The sequence below is a fragment of the Festucalex cinctus genome, chromosome 16, assembly GCF_051991245.1.
Source record: "Festucalex cinctus isolate MCC-2025b chromosome 16, RoL_Fcin_1.0, whole genome shotgun sequence".
Classification (NCBI taxonomy): domain Eukaryota; kingdom Metazoa; phylum Chordata; class Actinopteri; order Syngnathiformes; family Syngnathidae; genus Festucalex; species Festucalex cinctus.
Window position 1 is genome coordinate 8,324,606 of NC_135426.1, and position 20,759 is coordinate 8,345,364.

Consider the following 20,759-nt stretch of genomic DNA (forward strand, 5'->3'; position numbering starts at 1 on the left):
GGCTTATCTTGAAACCCCAAAGGAGTGAAGAAGGGGGGCAAAATGAAGGACTCTATTAAAATGTCATCAGGACAAAACATTTTAAGTGTTAAGAGGAGGATTGCCTCAGCTACAGCCGGAAGGATTAATGGTCAACGTCTTCAGTATGAAGATGAATGAGGATGCAAAATGACAACAATTATGTAATCCTTTGCTATAATTTTTAATATTCTAAGGTTACAGACATATGTGACAACTTCACCACATTTGCTTAAAAAAAAAAGAAAATGCGTAATACTATGACAATGAAAACTAGAGTCAGGTTACAGTTGTAATCAACACACTCCCATCTAATAGAAAGCAAACTCCGTTCCAAAAAAAAAATGCTGAATCAGAGCTGTGCCGTACTCAAATGTTAAGAATACAACACATCACAGTCAGCAGTCTCATGCACTGGAATATAACAACAAAAATTTTCAAACGTTTTATCTCACGTTTTGTTTTACAAATTAAAGTGATTAATAGCCATGCTTGCCTTTCATCTCAGTAATTGCGTACGAAAAAAAACGTTAGGAAAGAAAATCTATTAAGAAGCAAAGAAAAAAGAAACGCTAAGAAGCTGCCGATCTAACTATAAAGTTGGAAACCAAATGTCCGGTTAAGATTCTTTTTATGCCTTCACCTGGATATACCTCAAGTGCTTTACAAAATAAGAGTGATGCCTTGTGACACGAGTTGAATTTGTTCCATTCCACAATAAATCGCTTTAAAGTATATTTTAATGGAGGAGAAACAGCACTCCAAAATATTGTACTCTATACAAAACATACAGTAATGACATAAGTAAAATAGCAACAACAACAAAAAAGCTTTAGTCGCTGCATCCATTGAATGGACTGGCCTGACTTGGCCACTTAACTCTTTGACTGCCAGGCGTTATAAAAACAAAACAAAAAAATCCACAGTGCCAGACGCTTTTGAGCATTTTAACTCATCTTTCAAGGCAAAAAGAATATTGTTTGCCTTTACTACATATACAATGTGGCTACTCAATGAAAGATCGCATTCCATTCATTGGAATTTTACTAATCATCATGAAACGTCTTTGGCAGTCAAAGAGTTTTAATAAGGCAGTGTTCAAAAGACAGACAAATACTCATTAAGATGTCTCAACTTTTCTCTCAGGTCACTAGTACAACGCTAATAATAGTTTCTCTACGCAGAGGATAAAGAACAAACTTAATAGACTCAGAGCACTGCACAGTATGTTGCTGAAATGTTTTCTGTTCAATCTGTCACTTAAAGGGTCAAAGCACAGCAACACAGATGCTACTTAGCAATAGCAATAAGTAAGATATTAGTGGAATTCTCGATGGCTCGTATCTCAAGGCCCCGCTGTCCTCCTTCAATACTCATCGATGGCTTCCTCCTCCTCCTCGTCAAACTTCCTCTTGAGCGAGCTTTTCTTCGGCTTGCCCCTGTTCTTGCGCTTGGCCACGTAGTCCGGGTCGGCCTCGCGCAGGTGCACCAGCTCGTGGTTCTTGAGCAGGCCCGGCACGGTGAAGCCCTTGCCGCACGCGTCGCACATCCACGGCTTCTTGCACGAGTGAGTCCGTTTGTGGACATTGAGGTGCGACGCCAGCTTGTACGTCTTGCCACACACGTCACAGCTGAACGGCCGCTCGTTGGTGTGCAGCCGGATGTGCACCTTCAGGTTGCCCACCTGCGTGAAGCTCTTCTCGCAGGTGGAGCAGCGGTACGGTCTCTCCCGGGTGTGGATCCTCAGGTGTACCCGCAGGCAGTACTTGCTGGAGAACTTCTTCTGGCACACGGGGCACGGGATCTTGGCCTTGGGGATGTGGTCCTGCTGGTGGCGCTTGAGGTCCGACAGGTACACGAAGGTCTTGCCGCACTGCGAACACAGGTACTGCCGGTCGCCGATGTGGTAGCCCATGTGGCGCTTCAGCAGGCTGGGCACCAGGAAGCGCTTGCCGCAGCGCTCGCACATGTGCGGCCGGTCGCGGGTGTGCCAGCGCTCGTGGTTGGACAGCTTGAAGGCGGTGGGGAAACTCTTGTCGCAGTGCTTGCACGGGAAGGTCATCTGGCTGGTGTGGCACTCCATGTGCCGTTTGAAGTAGGTGGACTGCGTGAAGCCCTTGTTGCAGACGTCGCAGTAGAAGGGTTTCTGGCCGCTGTGGGCCAGCATGTGCTTGCTGAGGCTCTGCAGCTTGGCAAAGCACTTGCCGCACTGGCCGCAGGCGTACGGCCGCGCCGCGCTGTGCGTCTTCAGGTGGTTGTTGAGGAAGGCCTGCGTGCGGAAGCTTTTGCTGCACGACGTGCACGCGAAGGGCTTCTCGCCCGTGTGGATGCGCTCGTGGTCCATGAGTTTGGACTGGTACGGGAAGCTCTTGTCGCACATGCTGCAGTTGAAGCGGTCGGCGGGCGGGCGGATTGGCTTCTTTCGGCGGATGCTGGGCTGCGAGTAGTCATCCTCGGCGAACCTGTCGAGCGGGAGCGGCGGCAGCGCCGGGAGGGATATGGTGTTGGTGGCGATCTGTGACACCCACTGGTGCAGGGTGACGCGTTGCGTCTGGAGCTTTTGGCCGTCTTTCGTCACGGAGGAGTTGGCCGTTTTCGCCGGCACCGCCACCACTTTGAAGGGGATGGATTTTAAGGGCGGTCGCGGCGGGTCTGACTTTTCTGCCGCCACCGCCGCCTCGTCGACTCCTTTGCTTTGCCTCGCATTCCCATCGGGAACCACCGTTTTGGGGACGCTTTTTGCCGTGCCGCTGCTGGCTGCGTTACCAACCTGGGAAGTGGTGATGAGAACCACCTCGTCGTCCGAGTCGTTCGACATGTCGCCGGAGTCGTCTTGGTCGGCGAGCACGAGTGGGCTCGCCATCGGAGGGCTGACTGCGGGCGGCGGCGTAGGAGGAGGAGGAGGAGGAGGAGGCGGCGGCGGCGGCGGAGGAGTCTCGGCGGCTTTGGGTCGGAAGGCGAGTGATGAGAGCACGCAGTCGCCCACTGAAGACGAGATGGTTGCTGCACATGGGTAAGGTTTGATTAAGATCCACAATAAAAACAGACGAATACTCGAAAAAAAGTGAGTAATTTACTTTTACTCACGCCCACAACGGTTTAATTGCTTGTATTAACTCATTTGCTCCCAAAATCGTATAAATACGTTCTATTTTAAATGTTTGTGTCCCAAAGACATATTTATACGTTTTAATGTTTTTTTTTTGTTTTTGTTTGTTTATGCTAGACTAGAGCTAGACTAGGCTTTCATGCAGCCTCTCAAGTGCAAATAATGGTTTCAGAAAAGGTAGTTATTCCACAAACGGCCAGAAGGCGGCAGCAGAGTAAAGGAGATCAACCAGGGCCATGTTGACAAAAAGCTGAATTACTCAAAATTCTAAAGAGATTTGAGAAAAATGATTAAACTTAGCCATATTCTAACGCTAATTGCTGTAAAACGGAAACAGGTAGAAATATAAATTTTTTTCCTGATGAAAAAAAGAGACTCTAATCTTTCTTTTGGCAGGTTCCATGTTTTTAAAGCAATAGAACACAATATTCTGTGGGCCTTGCAAAATCAGTCAAAATCCAGTAAAACAGCCGGAAGTTAGGCTGACTGCTTCTGTGAAAATGGCGGCGAATGAATGAGTTCATAGTTTAAACAGGCAATTCAACACAAATATATTTTGAATCAATTACTCCATCAATAAACAAATTATGTGCTACTAAACAACATCAGCATGTGAGGTGCAGATGTTACTGTTGTCCACTTGGAGTTGCCATTCTCAACTTCCACACAATAATATCTCTGACTTTGAGTGTATGTGGCTTTAGAAGGTGGGGCAAATAAGTGTCGAGTTGGTTGGTGTTAGCTCAGGTTAGCGTCTGCTAACAGTTAAACAGTGCATATCAACGGGCTATTTGACTCCTTTAACCATTTTCAGCAGCAATAAGTTAATATCTTACAAACAGTAATTTGATAGCTTCATTATTTTTCATGTACAATTAATACCTTTAAAAACACATTTTGCCACTTGTTGTGTACTGAAAATCACATCCCGACCAATCACGGCTGACCTGTTTTCAGGGTTTGGTCATGTGACGTTAGCAAACTGAGCCATGATTGGTCATCACCTGATCCTTGAGCAGGTGATGTCATTTTTAGTCGACAACAATGGGCAAAATGTGTATTTAAAGGTATTAATTGGACATGAAAAACAATAAAGTTCTAGTTCTAAAGCGCTGATTTCATGAAGGCGATGTTGGCGAATGGGCAGGGGTTTACTGTAATGGTGCCATTTTGTGTTAAATCTGATAATGTGCAATGGAAGCAAGCTAGTTCATACCTTTCCCAGATATAAGTCCTTTGGACTGCTGGTACTGGAGGAGAGTCTTGAGGTCAGCACCTACGGGGATGACGCCCCCACATGCCTCCAGCATAGCGGGCTCCGATGAAATCATGGAACTGAGCTGAGGTGGAACAAGATGACTCTGATAACGTTACAAGGCCTTAAAATGCGAATGACCACATTTGGCATGGAATGTTCAGTTGAGGTAGTGCAGGCGACTCGTGGCCGGCCTCATAATGGAGAGGTCCTATGTGGTGTGTTTTCGTGTTTTTTTCCCGTTTGATGGAATGCATACCTGGGAGAGATTGGGAACAGGAAGCAGTTGCTCCAACTTGCACACCAGGCCCGCGATCAGAGTCTGCAGCGCCGTGTCAAACTTTGTGCCATACTGAACCGGGAACACTTCCTGTGCGAGGGAAAGTCCAAAGCGTGAGCTTCACTGACAGCGGAAAGCCTCAAAAGTGGGAAGGCTGAGCAATGCAATGCGGTTACTATGGAGATAGCTTTTGTTGCTATTATTATTTGTAGGAATAATTGGAAATATAAGTCATACATTTGCTGCAATGAAGAATGCTTTGCTCTGCCTCACACTCACATTCACATAGCCTAGCTATATGTTATCTTGACAGAAGATGAGTCAAGAAGCTCAAGAACCAGAACATCAACGCAGCAGAATGGTTAGAGCCAGTCTGCTGAAGCAGCCTGTTTTCTGTTAAGAAATTATTGCAAACTTGACCACACATGTACTCAGCAATCTTCCACTCACATGCACAACACAAAGACAAACGAGTACAGTGTGTTCCAACTATGTTTTGCATTTGAATTATTAGGGGTTGGAACACCTATGTAACTAGGGGCGTGGAAACCAAATAAAAAGAGAGCGTGAGGAGGGGATTTTTGTAGTAGTAGTGAATTGCATCAGTCAGTTCCTCTCCTTGCGAGCCTTGAACTGAGTGTCTTCTCTCCTTTTTGTGTCACGTTCAATAGATGTCAAACAGGTAAACCTGACATAATTATACACATTTATTATTATATCCATATTATCCATGGCAACTTGGACCCCAGCCCAACAATGTATTGTTTCAGTAAGGCATCGTGTACCTTAAAGAAGAGCTTCCTCTCTGCGGGGCTTTTCAGCAGATTCTGGACCAGCACCATAAAGTTAGTTTGACATTTCTCCACTTCCACGTCCTATTGTGACAGAAATGATTCAATGTTTCACGCTGCATACACCTCGGAAAGAGAGAGTGTTCGCATTCTTACCCCTGCGGGTGCAATCTTCAGTTTATTTATTAGCGTTTGAATAGCGCGGGAGTCGGGTTGGCCCTCCACCTGGAGCAAATCCAAAATGACCTAAAAGAAAAAATTAGTTATTAGTTGTTGAATAACTCGTAGCATTTACTCTAAATAGAGTCAAATTAACACTACAGAATTTACTGCGTACCTGCACCTCCCATGCACATTGTGTTTAACAATGCAAAATCAATTTGTATCCAATTACTTGGGTAGATTTATTATACTATAAAACTATTATTATACTTATACTGTTACATTTATATTTGATAGCTGCAGCCCTAATTTGTTGCCTTTCTTTTAAGTTATGAAGTCGCTTCAGTTGGGGCGACCGTTGTGGAGCAGATTAAACTTGTGAGTCAAAGTACCACTGTAGGCTACTATATAGTAGTTGGACTTGTGTACATATGGGCAATAAAGATACCATCTTACCCTTGCCCGCAAACCCAACACGAGCTGGGCCGTTTGCTTGAAACTCAAAAGCTCTGGAACCGTCTGCGTCACCATGGTGACAAATTCCTCCACTTTTTTGTACTGTCTGATGTTTCTCTGGCGGATCACCTGCCACATGAACGAGTACGTCAGCTGCAGCGGTGAGGCCATCAGTTGAAGGGAGGCCAGGGGGAGAGCACATCCGGCACCTGGGCGGGTCACACAACAAGGAGTTAGTGGGCAGAAAATATAACCATCCATGTACTTACTTTCCAGAGCACTTGTCCTCATTCGGGTCATGGGGAAAGACTTTGCTCAACAAGCCAATCACACCGCACATACACAATGGTGGTTTCTGGCATGTGCATTATGTGCGGCCGCACAGGGCACGTTTTACGGTCTTTTGGAACTCTTATTTTGTTTCCCCTTCTTTTCTCTTTTGGAACCCTAACACAGACTGGGCTGCTCGCAATGCCTTCAAATCCCCACATTACCTTTGATATCATGAATGTAGGCTTATGGCCAAGTATGTATACAGTATTGTACAAGTTAATTAAGTTAATTATGCAATGTAGTGACGTCATTGAGCATAATATGCGCAGACTCTTATCTTGCAAAAACCGGAAGCATAAACTGTAATCGTTGCAAATCATCGCAAGTGAGCCGAGCCATGCACGTTGAACGAAATTAGTACAAAAAATGCATACAATTTTTAATTAGCAAACAAATGTTCGAATTTTCTTTGATAGTGCATACAACATTAAGGGACGCAGCAAAACCAACCATGCAGCGGCCGATCGGAACATCCGGGCAACTACGTTTCATTTTAATCACGCGTGCAGGGACTTGTGTCGGGTTTTACTTCGCATTGCTGCCCATTTTAAAGAGTTCGGGCAACATTTATGGTCGTGCTTGGCTGTCTGTATCTAACGCCCAGCGACAGATTGAATGCGTCACATTTTATTCAACTGTTCTTGGCGGCAGCTGTTAGCTCGCTATGGTTAGCTTAGCAATTTACCGACACCCTCGGACCGCTTCTCCATTCTGTGGCCGCTGGTCAACGTTGCAAACTCACGGGAGTAATAATCCAGTTACATAAAAAACTGAATACGTGCTGTTTGTTTAAAAATATTCGATAAAAGTAAAATAATAGTCTTTTTCTCGAACGTCAAGCCAGGAAGAATAATGGCGACCGTGGCTAGTAGCTTTCCAAAACAAAAGCTCCAATGTTTCCGGCGGAAGTGACTGTATAAAATAAAAGCATCGCACAGTTGAAACAAAATGATGCGTTTAATGACTTCGGGAACTGGATGGCAGTACAGTATCAAGTTGTCAAAAAATTACAGTATTTTATAGTTCAAAACGGGAAAACCATAACGCCAAGAAAATTAATTAAAGTGTTTACAGACTTGTCAGGTGCTTAAAAAAGCTTACCTTTATTGTCTAATTAATTGGCTCTATTTGTCATGTAATACAATATGTATCAGTGGATCAATGACCTGTTTCACATCAATGACATCTCCCAGTAGTAACAGCAGATGATTACAATTAGCATTTAAATAAGAATACATTCAAAAACCATTCAGTCATGTTTTGCCCTTGTAAAGTCCCCCAAACACTGCAAAATAAAGCTCTCAAGACCAACAACAAAATGTTGTGTAGTTTCTGCAAGACGCGTGGTCTTGCAGAAACTACACAACACACGCTGTATAAACGTTTCAACCATGAAAGTTTTTATAAATGCACAGTTATGTAGTTAATAGTGTTAATGTTTTCCTTAAAGTCAATCCTAATTTGGCAATAAATACATCCAGTGAATGCAACACTTATTAAACCATCCAATACAAAGATAAGTTTGACACGTTCACTCATTGACTACCAACACTCCCAGTTACAATGCATATTTGGCATCTATAGCCGTCAATAGCAACAATAATAATCATTTGAATGCATTTGTCATTATTGTGGTTGTAGTTGACAGTAGTGTAGAACTGCACTGTATCAAACTTAGCTCTATATAATACTTTTATACTATGGTTAAATAATACAATTAGAATATTAGAAACAGAGAGTTGGCCCAAACATTGTAATAATTTCACACTTACCAATTTATGACGATACATGTGTCTAAAGCCGGTAAAACGGGCAAAAACAAAATAAAATAAAAATGGGATGCACAAATGTGCTCACAGTATTTTGTTGCTGAACGACTCACAATTACAAAAGTATAAAATACATTTCCTGGTACATTCAATAAGCATTGTAACTCATTTCAAGTAAAACACATTGGAATGTACACTAGTGACAAAAAGTTGAGGACATTGGGGTCAAATTTAAGGGTGAAACTGAAACATTAAACAATTGGACATTCCAAACTGTAGATGAGGTCAAATTTTGTTGACTGTTAAAGGTTACAGTGCATTTGAAGGTCATCGAGAAATTACACCAATATCCCGATTTTCTTTTTTTTTTTTTTTTGTGAGTAGTGTCGAAATTGTCTGTTTTAGCGATTTGCAATTTGATGACGTGGTTCCTTGGAAAGCAATCATTGGAATACTAAAAAACCTGTTATTGGAATATTAATCATCGGCCGCCGTTGCGTGCGGTCGGCGAAGATTCCTGGCGCGTTGATTCATCGCGCTCCGCCGACATCAGTCGTGTTGGTAAGTGGCATTTCCTTCCAGCCTACGGCCACGTCTTTTGTGGGCCGAGAACAAGCATCCCTCTTATGCTCCTCACTGAGCTCATCCGCCCTGTCTGTTTGTCCGTCCGTCCGGATCTCCTCGATGCTCCTGTGTGTGTATGTGACGCATCCTCTCTCCACACAGTCATGTTCTCATGACCGAAAACGGGCTTGACTCAGTGAATGAGGCATTACAAAGTCCAGTGCTCGGCGGCGGAGGAGAAGGAAGAAGAAGAAGAAGAAGAAGCGATACATGACGGGTGGAGAGGGCGACACAATGGAGGGGATTCACAGCCAGTCTGGCCGCGGCTATCTTTGCCATCTGCTCCGAGCTTTGATACACAAAGTGGGACCCTTGTTGAACCGCAGGCGCAGTGTTGTTTGCGACCGGCGGCTTTGCCATCTGTGACCGATCATCGCAATGTCAACAACAAGTGCAAATGGGCTCCAATGCATCACTTTGTATGTGTTTACAATATGCTGCAGGACATGCAGAATGCTATGCTAATGGCTATAATATTAGAAAAAATATTGAGAGACCAATATAGTACACTGAAAGTCAATTAATTGATGATGTCATTGCAAGTCCGACATAAGGGATGAATGACTCGAGTCAAGTCAATTAACTCATTCACTCTGAGCCATTTTCACTGAAGCAACACCATTCGCTCCCGGCTGTTATACTGGATTTTGACTGATTTTGCAAGGCTCACAGAATATTGTGTTCTATTGCTATAAAAACATGGAACCTACCGAAAGAAAGATTAAAGTTTATTCTTTCATCAGGAAAAAAAAATATGTTTTTATCTGTTTCTGTTTTGCAGCAATTAGCATTAGAATATAGCCATTTTTTACTTTTTCATTTTCCACAAATCTGTTTAGAATTGTAGGGAAATCAGCTTGTTTTCAACATGGCCCCGGTTGATCTCTTATACTCTACTGCCACCTGCTGGCAGTTTTTGTCATTACTACCATTTCTTCACCCGTTCTCTGCAGTTGAGAGGATGCATCAAAGCCTTCTGTATACGCTAGCATTAAACACAAAAAAACGTATAACTACGTCTTTGGGACACTTAAAACATTTAAAGGCGCAGTCTGCCAGTTTCACTCAGGAAAATGCACTTTTTAAATACAGGATTTAAACAAACAAACTACTTCTCAATTTACAGATCTAGGCTTTTCTTCACGTGTGGGGGTGATTTTGTCCTAAACCCCCATACCCCCAGCCTGTATTTTGCCATTTTGTGTTTGTTTTGTAAACAGCTGGACGTTTCTGTGGAAAGACATTGTTTACACCCCTCCAGCCAAGTAAAACATATTTATACGTTTTTGGGAGCAAATGAGTTAATGATGTTTATTGAAATCTCAAGCAAGTCCTACATAGGGTTTTAATGGCTAAAGACCTCGAGCAGTCGACTACAATCTGCCGAATGTTGAGTCAGTCGATTAAATTTAAGCAGGTCTTGAAGCACTCAAATTTTCAAGTCCACTATAATGTGCTGAAAGTTGAGTCAGAAGTCAATTTATCGATGACATCATTGATATCTCAAACAAGTCCTAAGTTGGTCTTCTATGAATTATTATTGTAGCTACTGTCAACTTCAAGCTTTAAATATCGGTGGTAAAGTCGGCTAATGGCGTCAACCCTTCGTCCCGTCATTTTACCTTGCGAAAAGTCAAATCAAGTTATAGTTTCTCTCGAGTCAAGTCAAGTAACCTTATTATTGCATTATCTGGTTTTCATGAAAAGAGAAGGTCAGGTGATGATTTTTTTTCCGGCCAATTTAGCTAACCAGTATGTAGGTAGACTCTAAAAGAGAATTGTTGACCAAATTAAAAAAACAAAACAAAATAAAAACACTTCAAACGGTAACACACGATTGAACTAAGTTAATCCAAAGTCAATATATTAATGTCAATATTTATTAAACTTAATATATTGACTTTGGATTAACTTGTGCTACCATTTGAAGCGATTTTTTTTTAAAGTTGGTTCAATAATTCCCTTTGTCGAGTGTATAATCACTCATCTTGTCTCAAGCTCCGTCTCGAGTCTTTCAGTTTTTCAAGTCAAGTCGCGTCACAAGTAATCAAAACAATGACCTTTGCTGACAGGACACTGGATTCGAAATCCGTATGTCCACTCCTCCAGAAGAACATCCAGTCCCGGCATACTTTACTGTACTTCCTGTGCCAGGAACAGAACGGGCCTTTCCCCATAGATGCGTGTTTTTTCAAAGCACCTTGTAGCATTGTTGACTGACGCTCTCACCTCCGTTTTTATATTGTGTCATAACTCACCCTGGTTGCTTGATCCATCTTGTTGCATTAACAACCACTTGGATAGTGGAATATGTAACAATTAAGTGGTGCTGCCCACTTCCTTCCGTCCATATATGATTTGTACAATATGCGGCCCAAGACAGTTTGTGCGTCTCGATAACCACACGCTCACCATGCGCAGCAGGTGGCGTCGCCTTGACTGACACGCCACATTTCGGAAGTGAGCCATCAGAACCTTACAGATCCTTCCCCCCCTTTTTGTCTTTATTCTTCATCTGCTTTCATGCCCGGCGACACCGACCTCCTCCGGGAGAGCATCGACGGCGGGCTTTTGAAGCGGGACGGAAACGGACACGCTCGGAACGGAGTCACAAGGTGCCATTTCGATCTCATCGGCGGGACGCGCTGGTAAATGTCTCGTCGATGTGACCTGAAGAAAAATGACCATTAGTTTAATCACCAGGCGGACATCATTAGGTGACCTCATCGGGGAGTCTCAAAGTACTGCTGAATATTTCATGAGCGCTTGTTAACAGGAATTTCCTTTCAGGAAGTAAGACAAGAGCACATCATCATTCGGGTTTTGTTGAAGTGGCCCTTGGAGATTTCATATAATGGGATATCTATCTATATCGACTGTATCCCTCTCATCCCATCCACCAACCCTTCCGTCTATCCATCATCCATCCACCAATCCCTCCATCTATCCATCCATCAATCCCTCCATCCATCCATCAATCCCTCCATCTATCATCAATCCATCCATCCATCCATCCACCCATCCATCCATCCACCCATCTATCCATCCATCCATCCATCCATCATTCCTTCCATCTATCCATCAATCCCTCCATCTATCCATCACTCATCCATCCATCAACCCATCCACCAATCCCTCAATCTATCCATCCACCAATCCCTCCATCTATCCATCCATCAATCCCTCCATCTATCCATCAATCCCTCCATCTATCCATCAATCCACCCATCAACCCATCAATCCCTCCATCTATCCATCCATCCATCCATCCATCCGTCCATCCATCCATCCATCCATCCATCCAGCCAGCCATCCATCCATCCATCCATCCATCCATCCATCCATGCATCAATCCCTCCATCTATCCATCCATCCATCCTTCAATCCCTCCATCTACCCATCACTCCATCATCCATCCATCCATCAATCCCTCCATCCATCCATCCATCAATCAATCCCTCCATCTACCCATCAATCCATCCATCAATCCCTCCATCTATCCGTCAATCCATCCATCAATCCCTCCATCTAGCCATCAACCCATCCATCAATCCCTCCATCTATCCATCAACCCATCCATCAATCCCTCCATCTATCCACTAATCCATCCATCAATCCCTCCAATCTGTCCACCATCCATCCATCTATCCACCAATCAAACCACCATCCATCCATCTATCCACCAATCTATCCACCAATCCCTCCATCTATCCACCAATCTATCCACCAATCCCTCCATCCATCCATCTATCCTCAATCAATCATTCCTCAATCAATCATTCCTCAATCATACCATCATTCATCCATCCATCAATCATTCATCCAATCAATCAATCATTCATCCAATCAATCAATCAATCATTCATCCAATCAACCAATCAATCAATCATTCATCCAATCAACCAATCAATCAATCATTCATCCAATCAATCAATCAATAATTCATCCATATCAATCAATCAATCAATCAATCAATCAATCAATCAATCAATCAATCAAAATCCATCAATCCATCCATCCATCCATCCATCCATCCACATTTTTTTTAAGAATGGTGTGGTCCAAAAAGCAACGATAATCTGCGTCCATTTTCTATTATTCAACAATTCAGCTCTGAGACATATTCGGAGTAGTAATTAATTGATATGAGCTCCAGTTTGAATTGAATGACATTAATTTGTGACATGTGTTCAATAGGCGACAGGCAGATCAGGAAAAACATCATCCACTTCATAGATAAACTGCAAAACGGCTTCAGGCAAAAGCTTTGAATTGTGCAGAGAGGGGGCGTGTCAACTACACTACAATAAATACTAGCGATGCCACAAAAAACGAGTCCTGTTTCAGTTTGGATGCTTTGAAACAACTGTTTGCAAGGCGATTATACTGTTTGCATAATGTTAATATGTTCCAAATCCAATACACACGGGTAAAAAAGCTACAATAAAAATAACTGCTTGGAATCATACAAGTCTTGCCTTGAGACATTCACATGGCGGTCAGGTCAGATCACGTGAGTAAATACGACTGACGCAATTCTATCCACTCACCCGCCATATGATGAGAATGATGCAAGCCGTTACCGGAATGAACACCAGCAGCAACGGCGTTCGTTTCCACCATCTGTAAACCCGACCTTCCATTTGACCCCCTGTGAGAAGGACATGTCATAAGAAAATATTCAAAGAAATATGATCACGGACAGATCAATTCCTCTGACCTGATCATTAAATATTGAACAACTGGTTCGAGCATCCATTTGTACTGTTAGGAAAATTATTTAAAAAAAAAAAAAAAAGTAAAAAATTTCTAATACAGTGGTCCCTTGTTACTTTGCGGTTTACTTATTGTGGAAACACTCTATTGTGGATTTTTATTTGGGTCCATAATTCATACATTACAGGCTGTACCTTGATATTTCGTGGGTTTTGCAGAGATTATTTATTTATTTATTTATATATTTATTTATTTTCGATAGTGAGTACCCCATAAAATTATTTATTTAGCTATTTTTGTCCTTTTTAAAAAAATAAAATAATATTTGAGTACATAAAAACAAGTCTCTCTTTCATTCAACACAATCTATTACATCTTTTATTTTTTTTTAAACAAAATATAAAATATTTGGTAAACTCAGAAACTTGTACCATGATAAGTTTAAAAAAAAAAAAAAATGTTGATTTTCTTTGAATTCTTCTCAGCAAGTAAGTGTCCCATCACTGGTGAGCTATTTTTAGAACAGACGCCAGTTACTCATATATGCTGGAACCAACCTACACAAGAAGAGCAATGTGAATGTCTCACTGACCACCATCCCACCCTCTTCCCACCTCCTCCCAGTCCTCCATGCACACGCATGTGCACTCGCAGGAGAAGTAGAAAAACAAGTTAATTGAAAACAATTAACTTCAAAGAAGCAACTCGTTTACATAACTCCACAACAAGAGCTCATTAAGGTGACAGACAGTGTTTTTTTTGTTTTTTTTTGTGTGTGTGTGTGACCTCTATTTCATGGAAATTCACCTATCGTGGGCGGGCATGGAATGTTATCACCCGCAAAAAGTGAGGGAACATCGTATTCATACTACTGGAAAACAATTTTAGCTAGTTAGCATGCACAGCAACATGGAATTCACCCGTCTGATACCCGTTACTGGGCAGAATTGAAGGCCTCAATCGTAAATGCACCTTAGACCGGGGTTGTCCGAGCTTTTTCATTTAAGGGCCACTTACAGAAAATCAGATGCAAGGGTCACATATGTTTATAAAGAGAAATTGTGTTTAGTCCTAAAAAATGTATACAAATAATTTTAAAAAATGCTACAGTATAGCGCTGTGGAATTCATCGAAATTTAATTACAGTGTCAATTATTACACTTCAAAATGATAAAATCAGCATAATCGTAAAAAAAAAAAAAAAGATTATCAATACAAATTTTTGCGTTGTTTATACATTTGCACCTTTTTTTTTTTTTTTTTTAACATTTTTAAATAACTAATTTAATACATTTTGTTTAATCCAAAAGGAGCTTGCATAATTATAGTGTTTCAAAGAATTGTATTTCTCTTACTATTTTTTTTTATGTTTTTTTTTTTTTTACATTTAAACATTTTCTTGTTTTGTACAAAAAATAAATAAAAAAATCGACCGAGTGCACAGTGCACATGCTGCACTCCAACTAAAAGTTTTTTGCCAACACACACACAAATAAATAAATAAATAAATAAAATAAATAAATAAATAAACGGTATTATAAATTTTGTTTGGTCCAAAAGGAACTTACATACAGTAATTATAGTGTTTCTATTTTATTTTTTTAATTTGTCTTAATATTTTTAAATGCTTTAACATTTTCTTCTTTTGGACCAAAAAATAATCATTTGAAAAATCACAATTTCAATTATTGTCCGAATAATTGTGATCATTATTTTTTTCAATAATCGAGCAGCCCTTGTTACCCAGGACCTTAAACAGGATGTTAGTAAGAAAAAACACTGCACTAAAAGGTCACATTTGGCCTCCATTTTTTTTTTAGGCACCTTCTGGAAACATTCATTCTCACCATTCATGTTTACCTGGTGCATTTGCCGCATTGAGACATGGCGGTGGCTTGCAGGAGAAGCTGGACGCTTCTTGACCTGCAGCCCGGAGGATCTTCTCAACGTAGTCGAAATAGAGTTCATTCTTCAAACTCCCCTCCTGGTAGTGACACTGGAAGACTTGCATCGCCGTTTCCTGCACGCACGACAATGCCTCGTGACTTCCCGCCAACGGCTGAATCGAGAACGGCGACTTGCTTACCAGTTCCTGGTGGTCAAATGTGAAGCGCAAGCTCTTCAGCATGGCGATGAAGACCAGGATGTTTTCCTTGTTGGAGGAGACGGCGCCAAACATGTTGGCCAGGTGGCGAAGACTTTGCTCCAATGGGTAGATGTTTAAAACCACCCAACATGCACCAGCCTAAAAATAAATAAATAAATAATAACGTAAGAAGAAAACAGTTGATTCACTGATAAGGTCCTTTTGCTGCATTATCCACCACGTACTTACCACTTTTTTGGGAATGTAATGAACAGGAATCTCATAATCGGAAGGGATGTTGTGTTTCTAAAGAAGAAGTAACAATTATAGTGCATAAGTTTAACACAAACTCACATTCATGTACATTGTAAAGGCTCACCAGTAGTGTTACTTTTGTCTGCCATTATTAGTTTTAGTCCAATTTGGTAGTTTTTATCACCATTAGACAACCTCATCCCATTTTTATTTAGTCTATTTTTAGTCGACTATAAAACTAGCATTTTAGTCTTTTAATCCAAGAAAACGTACTTTTATTCGTCCAGTTTTAGTCAACAAAAAATGTCAACATTTTAGTCTAGTTTTAGTCAGAACAACCATTTTACCCCTGTATATATATATATTTTGTCAGCAGATTATATCCTCCTGACGACCAGCAATTCAAATTTGTCCTCTGTAGTGGACCTTTTGAAACTTGAATATCTCCCACCCAGTGCATACGATTGAATTAACTCCTTTTGTGCTCTATAGAGGAAATTCAGAGCTTTCCAATCATACCAAATGTGTAGGGGTGGGGCATTGCTACTTTTGATTGCATCATAAAAAAAATGGCTTCCCTCAGTGCAAGCACTTTTTAAGGAAGAGGAAAAGTAAGTGTATTTTATTGAACAAATTTAGGCTTTAAATGTTAGCATGTTTTCTATAAGACTCTTAAGAACACATTGAAGTATTGTTTGAATTATTTTAACTGTATTTGAGCCTAGCATTTAAGTTTTAAAAAATGTCCTCTGTATTGGACACATAGCTTAATTAAAAATCTAAACTTTTTTTTTTTTTTCAAAAAAATGTTTTGCAGTATTCAAGTTACTTCACAAAGATTGGGGAATATCAAAATTAAACATGATTGGACAATATTTCTTTTCCTGTTAGTCAGGAGGATATTGAACCTTTTCGGATCTAAAACTATTTCACATAAAATGTTCTCATCTTTTTGATGTAAAACAACAACACACAATTACGCTACTGTGGCTCCATGCTAATTGGCTTCATGTCAAATTATAACTATAATTTACTTTTTTTTTAAACAGATGTGACAGATTAGCAGAGACAAGATCTTACAAAATCATATCATTTTCATCTCATTTTTGTTCAAGGACTAAAATGTCCATAATTTTAGTCCAGTGTTTTATGAAGTGAAGGACATTTTCATCTCAACGTCATTAGTCGACGAAAAGTTATTGTTTATTAATGAGGGTTTCAGTCTAGTCTAGTTTTAGTCCGGTGAAAAATGTGTGTTGACGAAATGATTTTTGTTAGTTTAAAGAGATACTTTACTTATTTAGCCATTTTTGGCAGTTAAACATGAATATTTTGCCTATATTTTTCAATATTTTCATTATTTTTCATGGACAATTAGTACCTTTAAAAACACATTTTGCAACTTGCTGTCGACTGAAAATGACATCACAAGGGCTCGGGTAACCAATCACAGCTCAGCTTGTGAATGTCACATGACCAAACCTAAAAAACAGGTGAGCTGTGATTGGTTACCTGAGCCCTTGTGATGTCATTTTCAGCCGACAGCAAGTTGCAAAATGTGTTTTTAAAGCTACTAATTGTACGTGAAAAATAATTAAAGTATCAAATTAATTATAGACAAAATATTATCTTTTTATTGCTATAATGGGCTAAATAAGTGAAGTATCTCTTTTAGTTTTTGTTGGCAAAATTAACACGACTCACCAGTAGCGACAGCTTGCTCACATCATCAGTTATCGGGGTCCCAAATTTCCCACAGCACAGATTCAAACTTGTCAACAGACTCAGGAGGACACAAGGTGCCTTGAAGATCTGCCAATTTGAGGGACGCAAAAAATGCTCATTTATTTTGGAGTTGTACTGGCACAACGAGTCAACGAAAACAGTCAATATTGTCTCACTGCAGGCTTAACACAAGCTCATCTGCTTTTGTCAACATGATGAGTGACAAAAACAAACGTCAGCTTTCTGCTTGAAGAGATACCCTTCTTTTTTTTAACACAGGACGCAATTGTCCACACATACTCCGATGACACAAGTACATTAATAGATACGATTCAGGCTTTCATCTGGCAAACAAATGCCAAACGAATCCAAACAAAAACATAACAAGCAGACTTACTTTCTCCCTCATATGGAGCACAAATGCGAGGCTGCCTTGATCCTCTGCATGGAGATGCGTCTTTATAATCCAAAGCTGGAGAAAACTGTGAACCCTGTTCGTGCGTGCGTGCGCGTGCGCGAGGTCCAAGCAGCGACACTTGAGGATGGGCCAGCCGTCTGCCTGCCTGCCTGCCTGCCTGCCTCCAAAGCACACAGACTTGGTGGAGACTTTTTTTGAAGGGCTTGAGGGGCCGCCTACAGGCTGAGTCACCGTGTCACAAGCTGACCACGTCTGAGAAGTCTCCCACGGATCCAATCGGCTCGTCAGCGGCGTGTGGGCGCTCGCTCAGCTCCGTGCGTGCATGCGCACACAGGGGTGTATTCCACTCGGGATATATGACAGGGTTATCCCCGAGACGAGCGCTCATACTCTTTTGAATGTAAATGAATGCAGGATGGAGGAATGTGGTGGCTTTGATATTCAACCAGGCTGTTCTATACTTCCAGCAGACACAAATTATGTCAAGATACATAAATGCACATTTGCAGAGTAGCTTCGTAATGAAGGATGTTACTAAATACAACTTTGCGCTCCACTTGAATCAATAGCAGTCAAAAATGAAAGGAAATCAATCCATTTTCTATATAACTATGCTACAAATGTGTATACAAAAAGTTATTGTAATTTTAATAAAACATCATAACAAGATGTGTTTTGATCATTTTGTGCGGAAACGAACCCAAGCTTTGACATTTACATGAATACATCTCAATCGAAACTGAGCATTCTTATCTTTGAAAGGTCGAAATGTTTGGAGACAATAGAGTATATCAATGTCATATTTGTATTGCACACAAACATGTTTCTCATGATATTTTCATCAATATAGTATTGTTTTACCATCTGCTCTTTCTCTGTGTGGCTTCCAGACCATTTTTCGTTCACCTGCATCCTATTAATTTAATGAGTTGCATTTGTTTGTCAAACTTAGTCACTTGTTTGTCTCTCTCTCTCGCATAAAACATGTCAATAATTTTTTAAGAATTGTGACGACAATCTCTCTCTCTCTCTCTCTCTCTCTCTCTATGGAGAAAAATCAACTGAATACACGGATTGAAATATATATATATATATATATATATATATATATATATATATATATATATATGTGTGTGTGTGCGTGCGTGCGTGCGTTTAGATTTTTTTTAATGTAAATTTCCAGGTGAAACATTATTTTTTTTAAATGCCAAAACCTTTTTTAACAGTAAAATCTTGAATTAAGTACTTTTTATAATTGTACATTTTCAGGTAAATCATTTTTTTTTTTTTTTTTTTTTTAATGTCAAAACTTTTTTTTTTTTTTTACAGTAAAATCTTGACTGGAGTATTTTTTATAATTGTAAGTTTTCAGGTAAATCATTATTTATTTTTAAATGCCAAAACTTGTTTTTTTTTACGGTAAAATCTTGACTTAAGTACTTTTTATAATTGTAAAATTTCAGGTAAAACAATTTTTTTTTAATGGCAAAACGTTTTGAGTTTTTTTGACAGCAAAAATCCTGAATGACGTACTTTTATAATTGTAAAACCAACAGTGTCAAAACATTTTTTACCGTAAAAGTAGAAAACGTGTTACCGCAATTTAACGGTACATTTTCGGCAACCACAGCTGCCGGTATTTTACTGTAAAATCTGCATTTTATTTTTACAGTGTATGTATAAATTAATCACATGACTTCGATAGTTAACTAACTCACAATTAATCCCAAATTTTATATCTGTTCTAACTGTACAATAAAACGTACAATAAAATATTTATTTTTCTAAGTTTTCATGCTGTTGTACACATAAAAGTGGAAAGAAAATTGTTAAACTAATAGAAATTTGGTTGCATCTTTTAGCCATTGATATATTAATTGAATTCATAAAATTGAAAAAAAAAAAGATGTCCTATGCTGTAAAAAATAAAATAAAATAGTGATCGGGATTCTGTGTGGTCATTTTTCTGCCACTAGATGGCATAATTGCATTTGTAAGACAGCTCAGAGCATTTTTCTTTCACATCTAATCTTTAACATGAAGTACCTTGTGAAATTCTGAACATTTTTTAAATTATAAAATACAACTTGACCCCAGTCTCCATAAATATATGCATTATTATTCCATTTATTATTGCTAAATTTTGACATGGACGTGTCTGCTGCGTTGCGACTGGAATTCCCCCAGTACAGGCTTTCCAAGTAAGGGGCGCTCATTAATCGTGTATTAATTTTTTTTTTACTGGCGATAAAGGAACTTTGAAGGAACTAAAAATGGTGACTCTACATGCATGTGTTCGTTCCTAGTTTTGATACCTTCAGTAAGAATCTACAATGTAAATGGTAAAGAGAATCAAGCAATTGACACATTGAATGAGGTGTAACGACAGCTATTCTGTCGCTGGGCAGAATTGCCAAAGATAGGTATTCAGGGGAAACCGGCTCCTATATCAACCTATAGCATATCATAACCAACTCCAGATTACATGAAATATGCCCACTAGTGGCTACAACAGGGATAACCAGGAGAGGTTTGTTGACGGACATGCAGCGACAACTTTTTTGTGATGCCGTGTCTGCATTTGTGCTATTGCGTGTTCTGTTCTTGGCGATGAACAAAGCCACTCAGGCATCGGTGACACGCCGCATTGATGACAGGCTTGCAGCCTCTGAGCTCACATGCTTTTCATGGCTCCGTCCACTTTGGAGAGCAGGCATCCCAAAAAAAGACGCAGCATCATAGGGGCCGCCACTTTTTGCGAC

At 40.3% G+C, this 20,759-nt stretch overlaps 2 protein-coding genes across 6 annotated transcripts; both read right to left on the minus strand.

The window, feature by feature from the left end:
* Positions 1–178: 178 nt before the first annotated feature.
* LOC144003093 (uncharacterized) lies at positions 179–7,299 on the minus strand. 5 transcript variants are annotated; one of them, XM_077498918.1, is made up of 7 exons: positions 7,090–7,299; positions 6,072–6,280; positions 5,610–5,699; positions 5,448–5,537; positions 4,642–4,752; positions 4,344–4,467; positions 179–3,021 (listed from the first exon to the last, which is right to left on the minus strand). In XM_077498918.1, the coding sequence occupies exons 1-7, from the start codon at positions 7,112–7,114 to the stop codon at positions 1,385–1,387; spliced, it is 2,286 nt and encodes a 761-aa protein (XP_077355044.1). In that variant the 5' UTR covers positions 7,115–7,299; the 3' UTR covers positions 179–1,384. The 5 variants fall into 5 exon arrangements, with proteins under 5 accessions (XP_077355044.1, XP_077355045.1, XP_077355046.1 ...); XM_077498919.1 differs by having other exon boundaries at positions 6,855–7,299; XM_077498920.1 differs by having other exon boundaries at positions 6,072–6,200; positions 6,341–7,299.
* Positions 7,300–7,311: 12 nt separating this feature from the next.
* Positions 7,312–18,526, minus strand: LOC144003097 (uncharacterized). The gene is made up of 7 exons (XM_077498924.1): positions 17,977–18,526; positions 17,559–17,666; positions 15,849–15,905; positions 15,600–15,758; positions 15,374–15,533; positions 13,348–13,448; positions 7,312–11,467 (listed from the first exon to the last, which is right to left on the minus strand). Exons 1-7 carry the CDS (start codon positions 17,986–17,988, stop codon positions 11,309–11,311), a joined length of 756 nt encoding a protein of 251 aa, XP_077355050.1. The 5' UTR covers positions 17,989–18,526; the 3' UTR covers positions 7,312–11,308.
* Between the last annotated feature and the right edge of the window lie 2,233 nt (positions 18,527–20,759).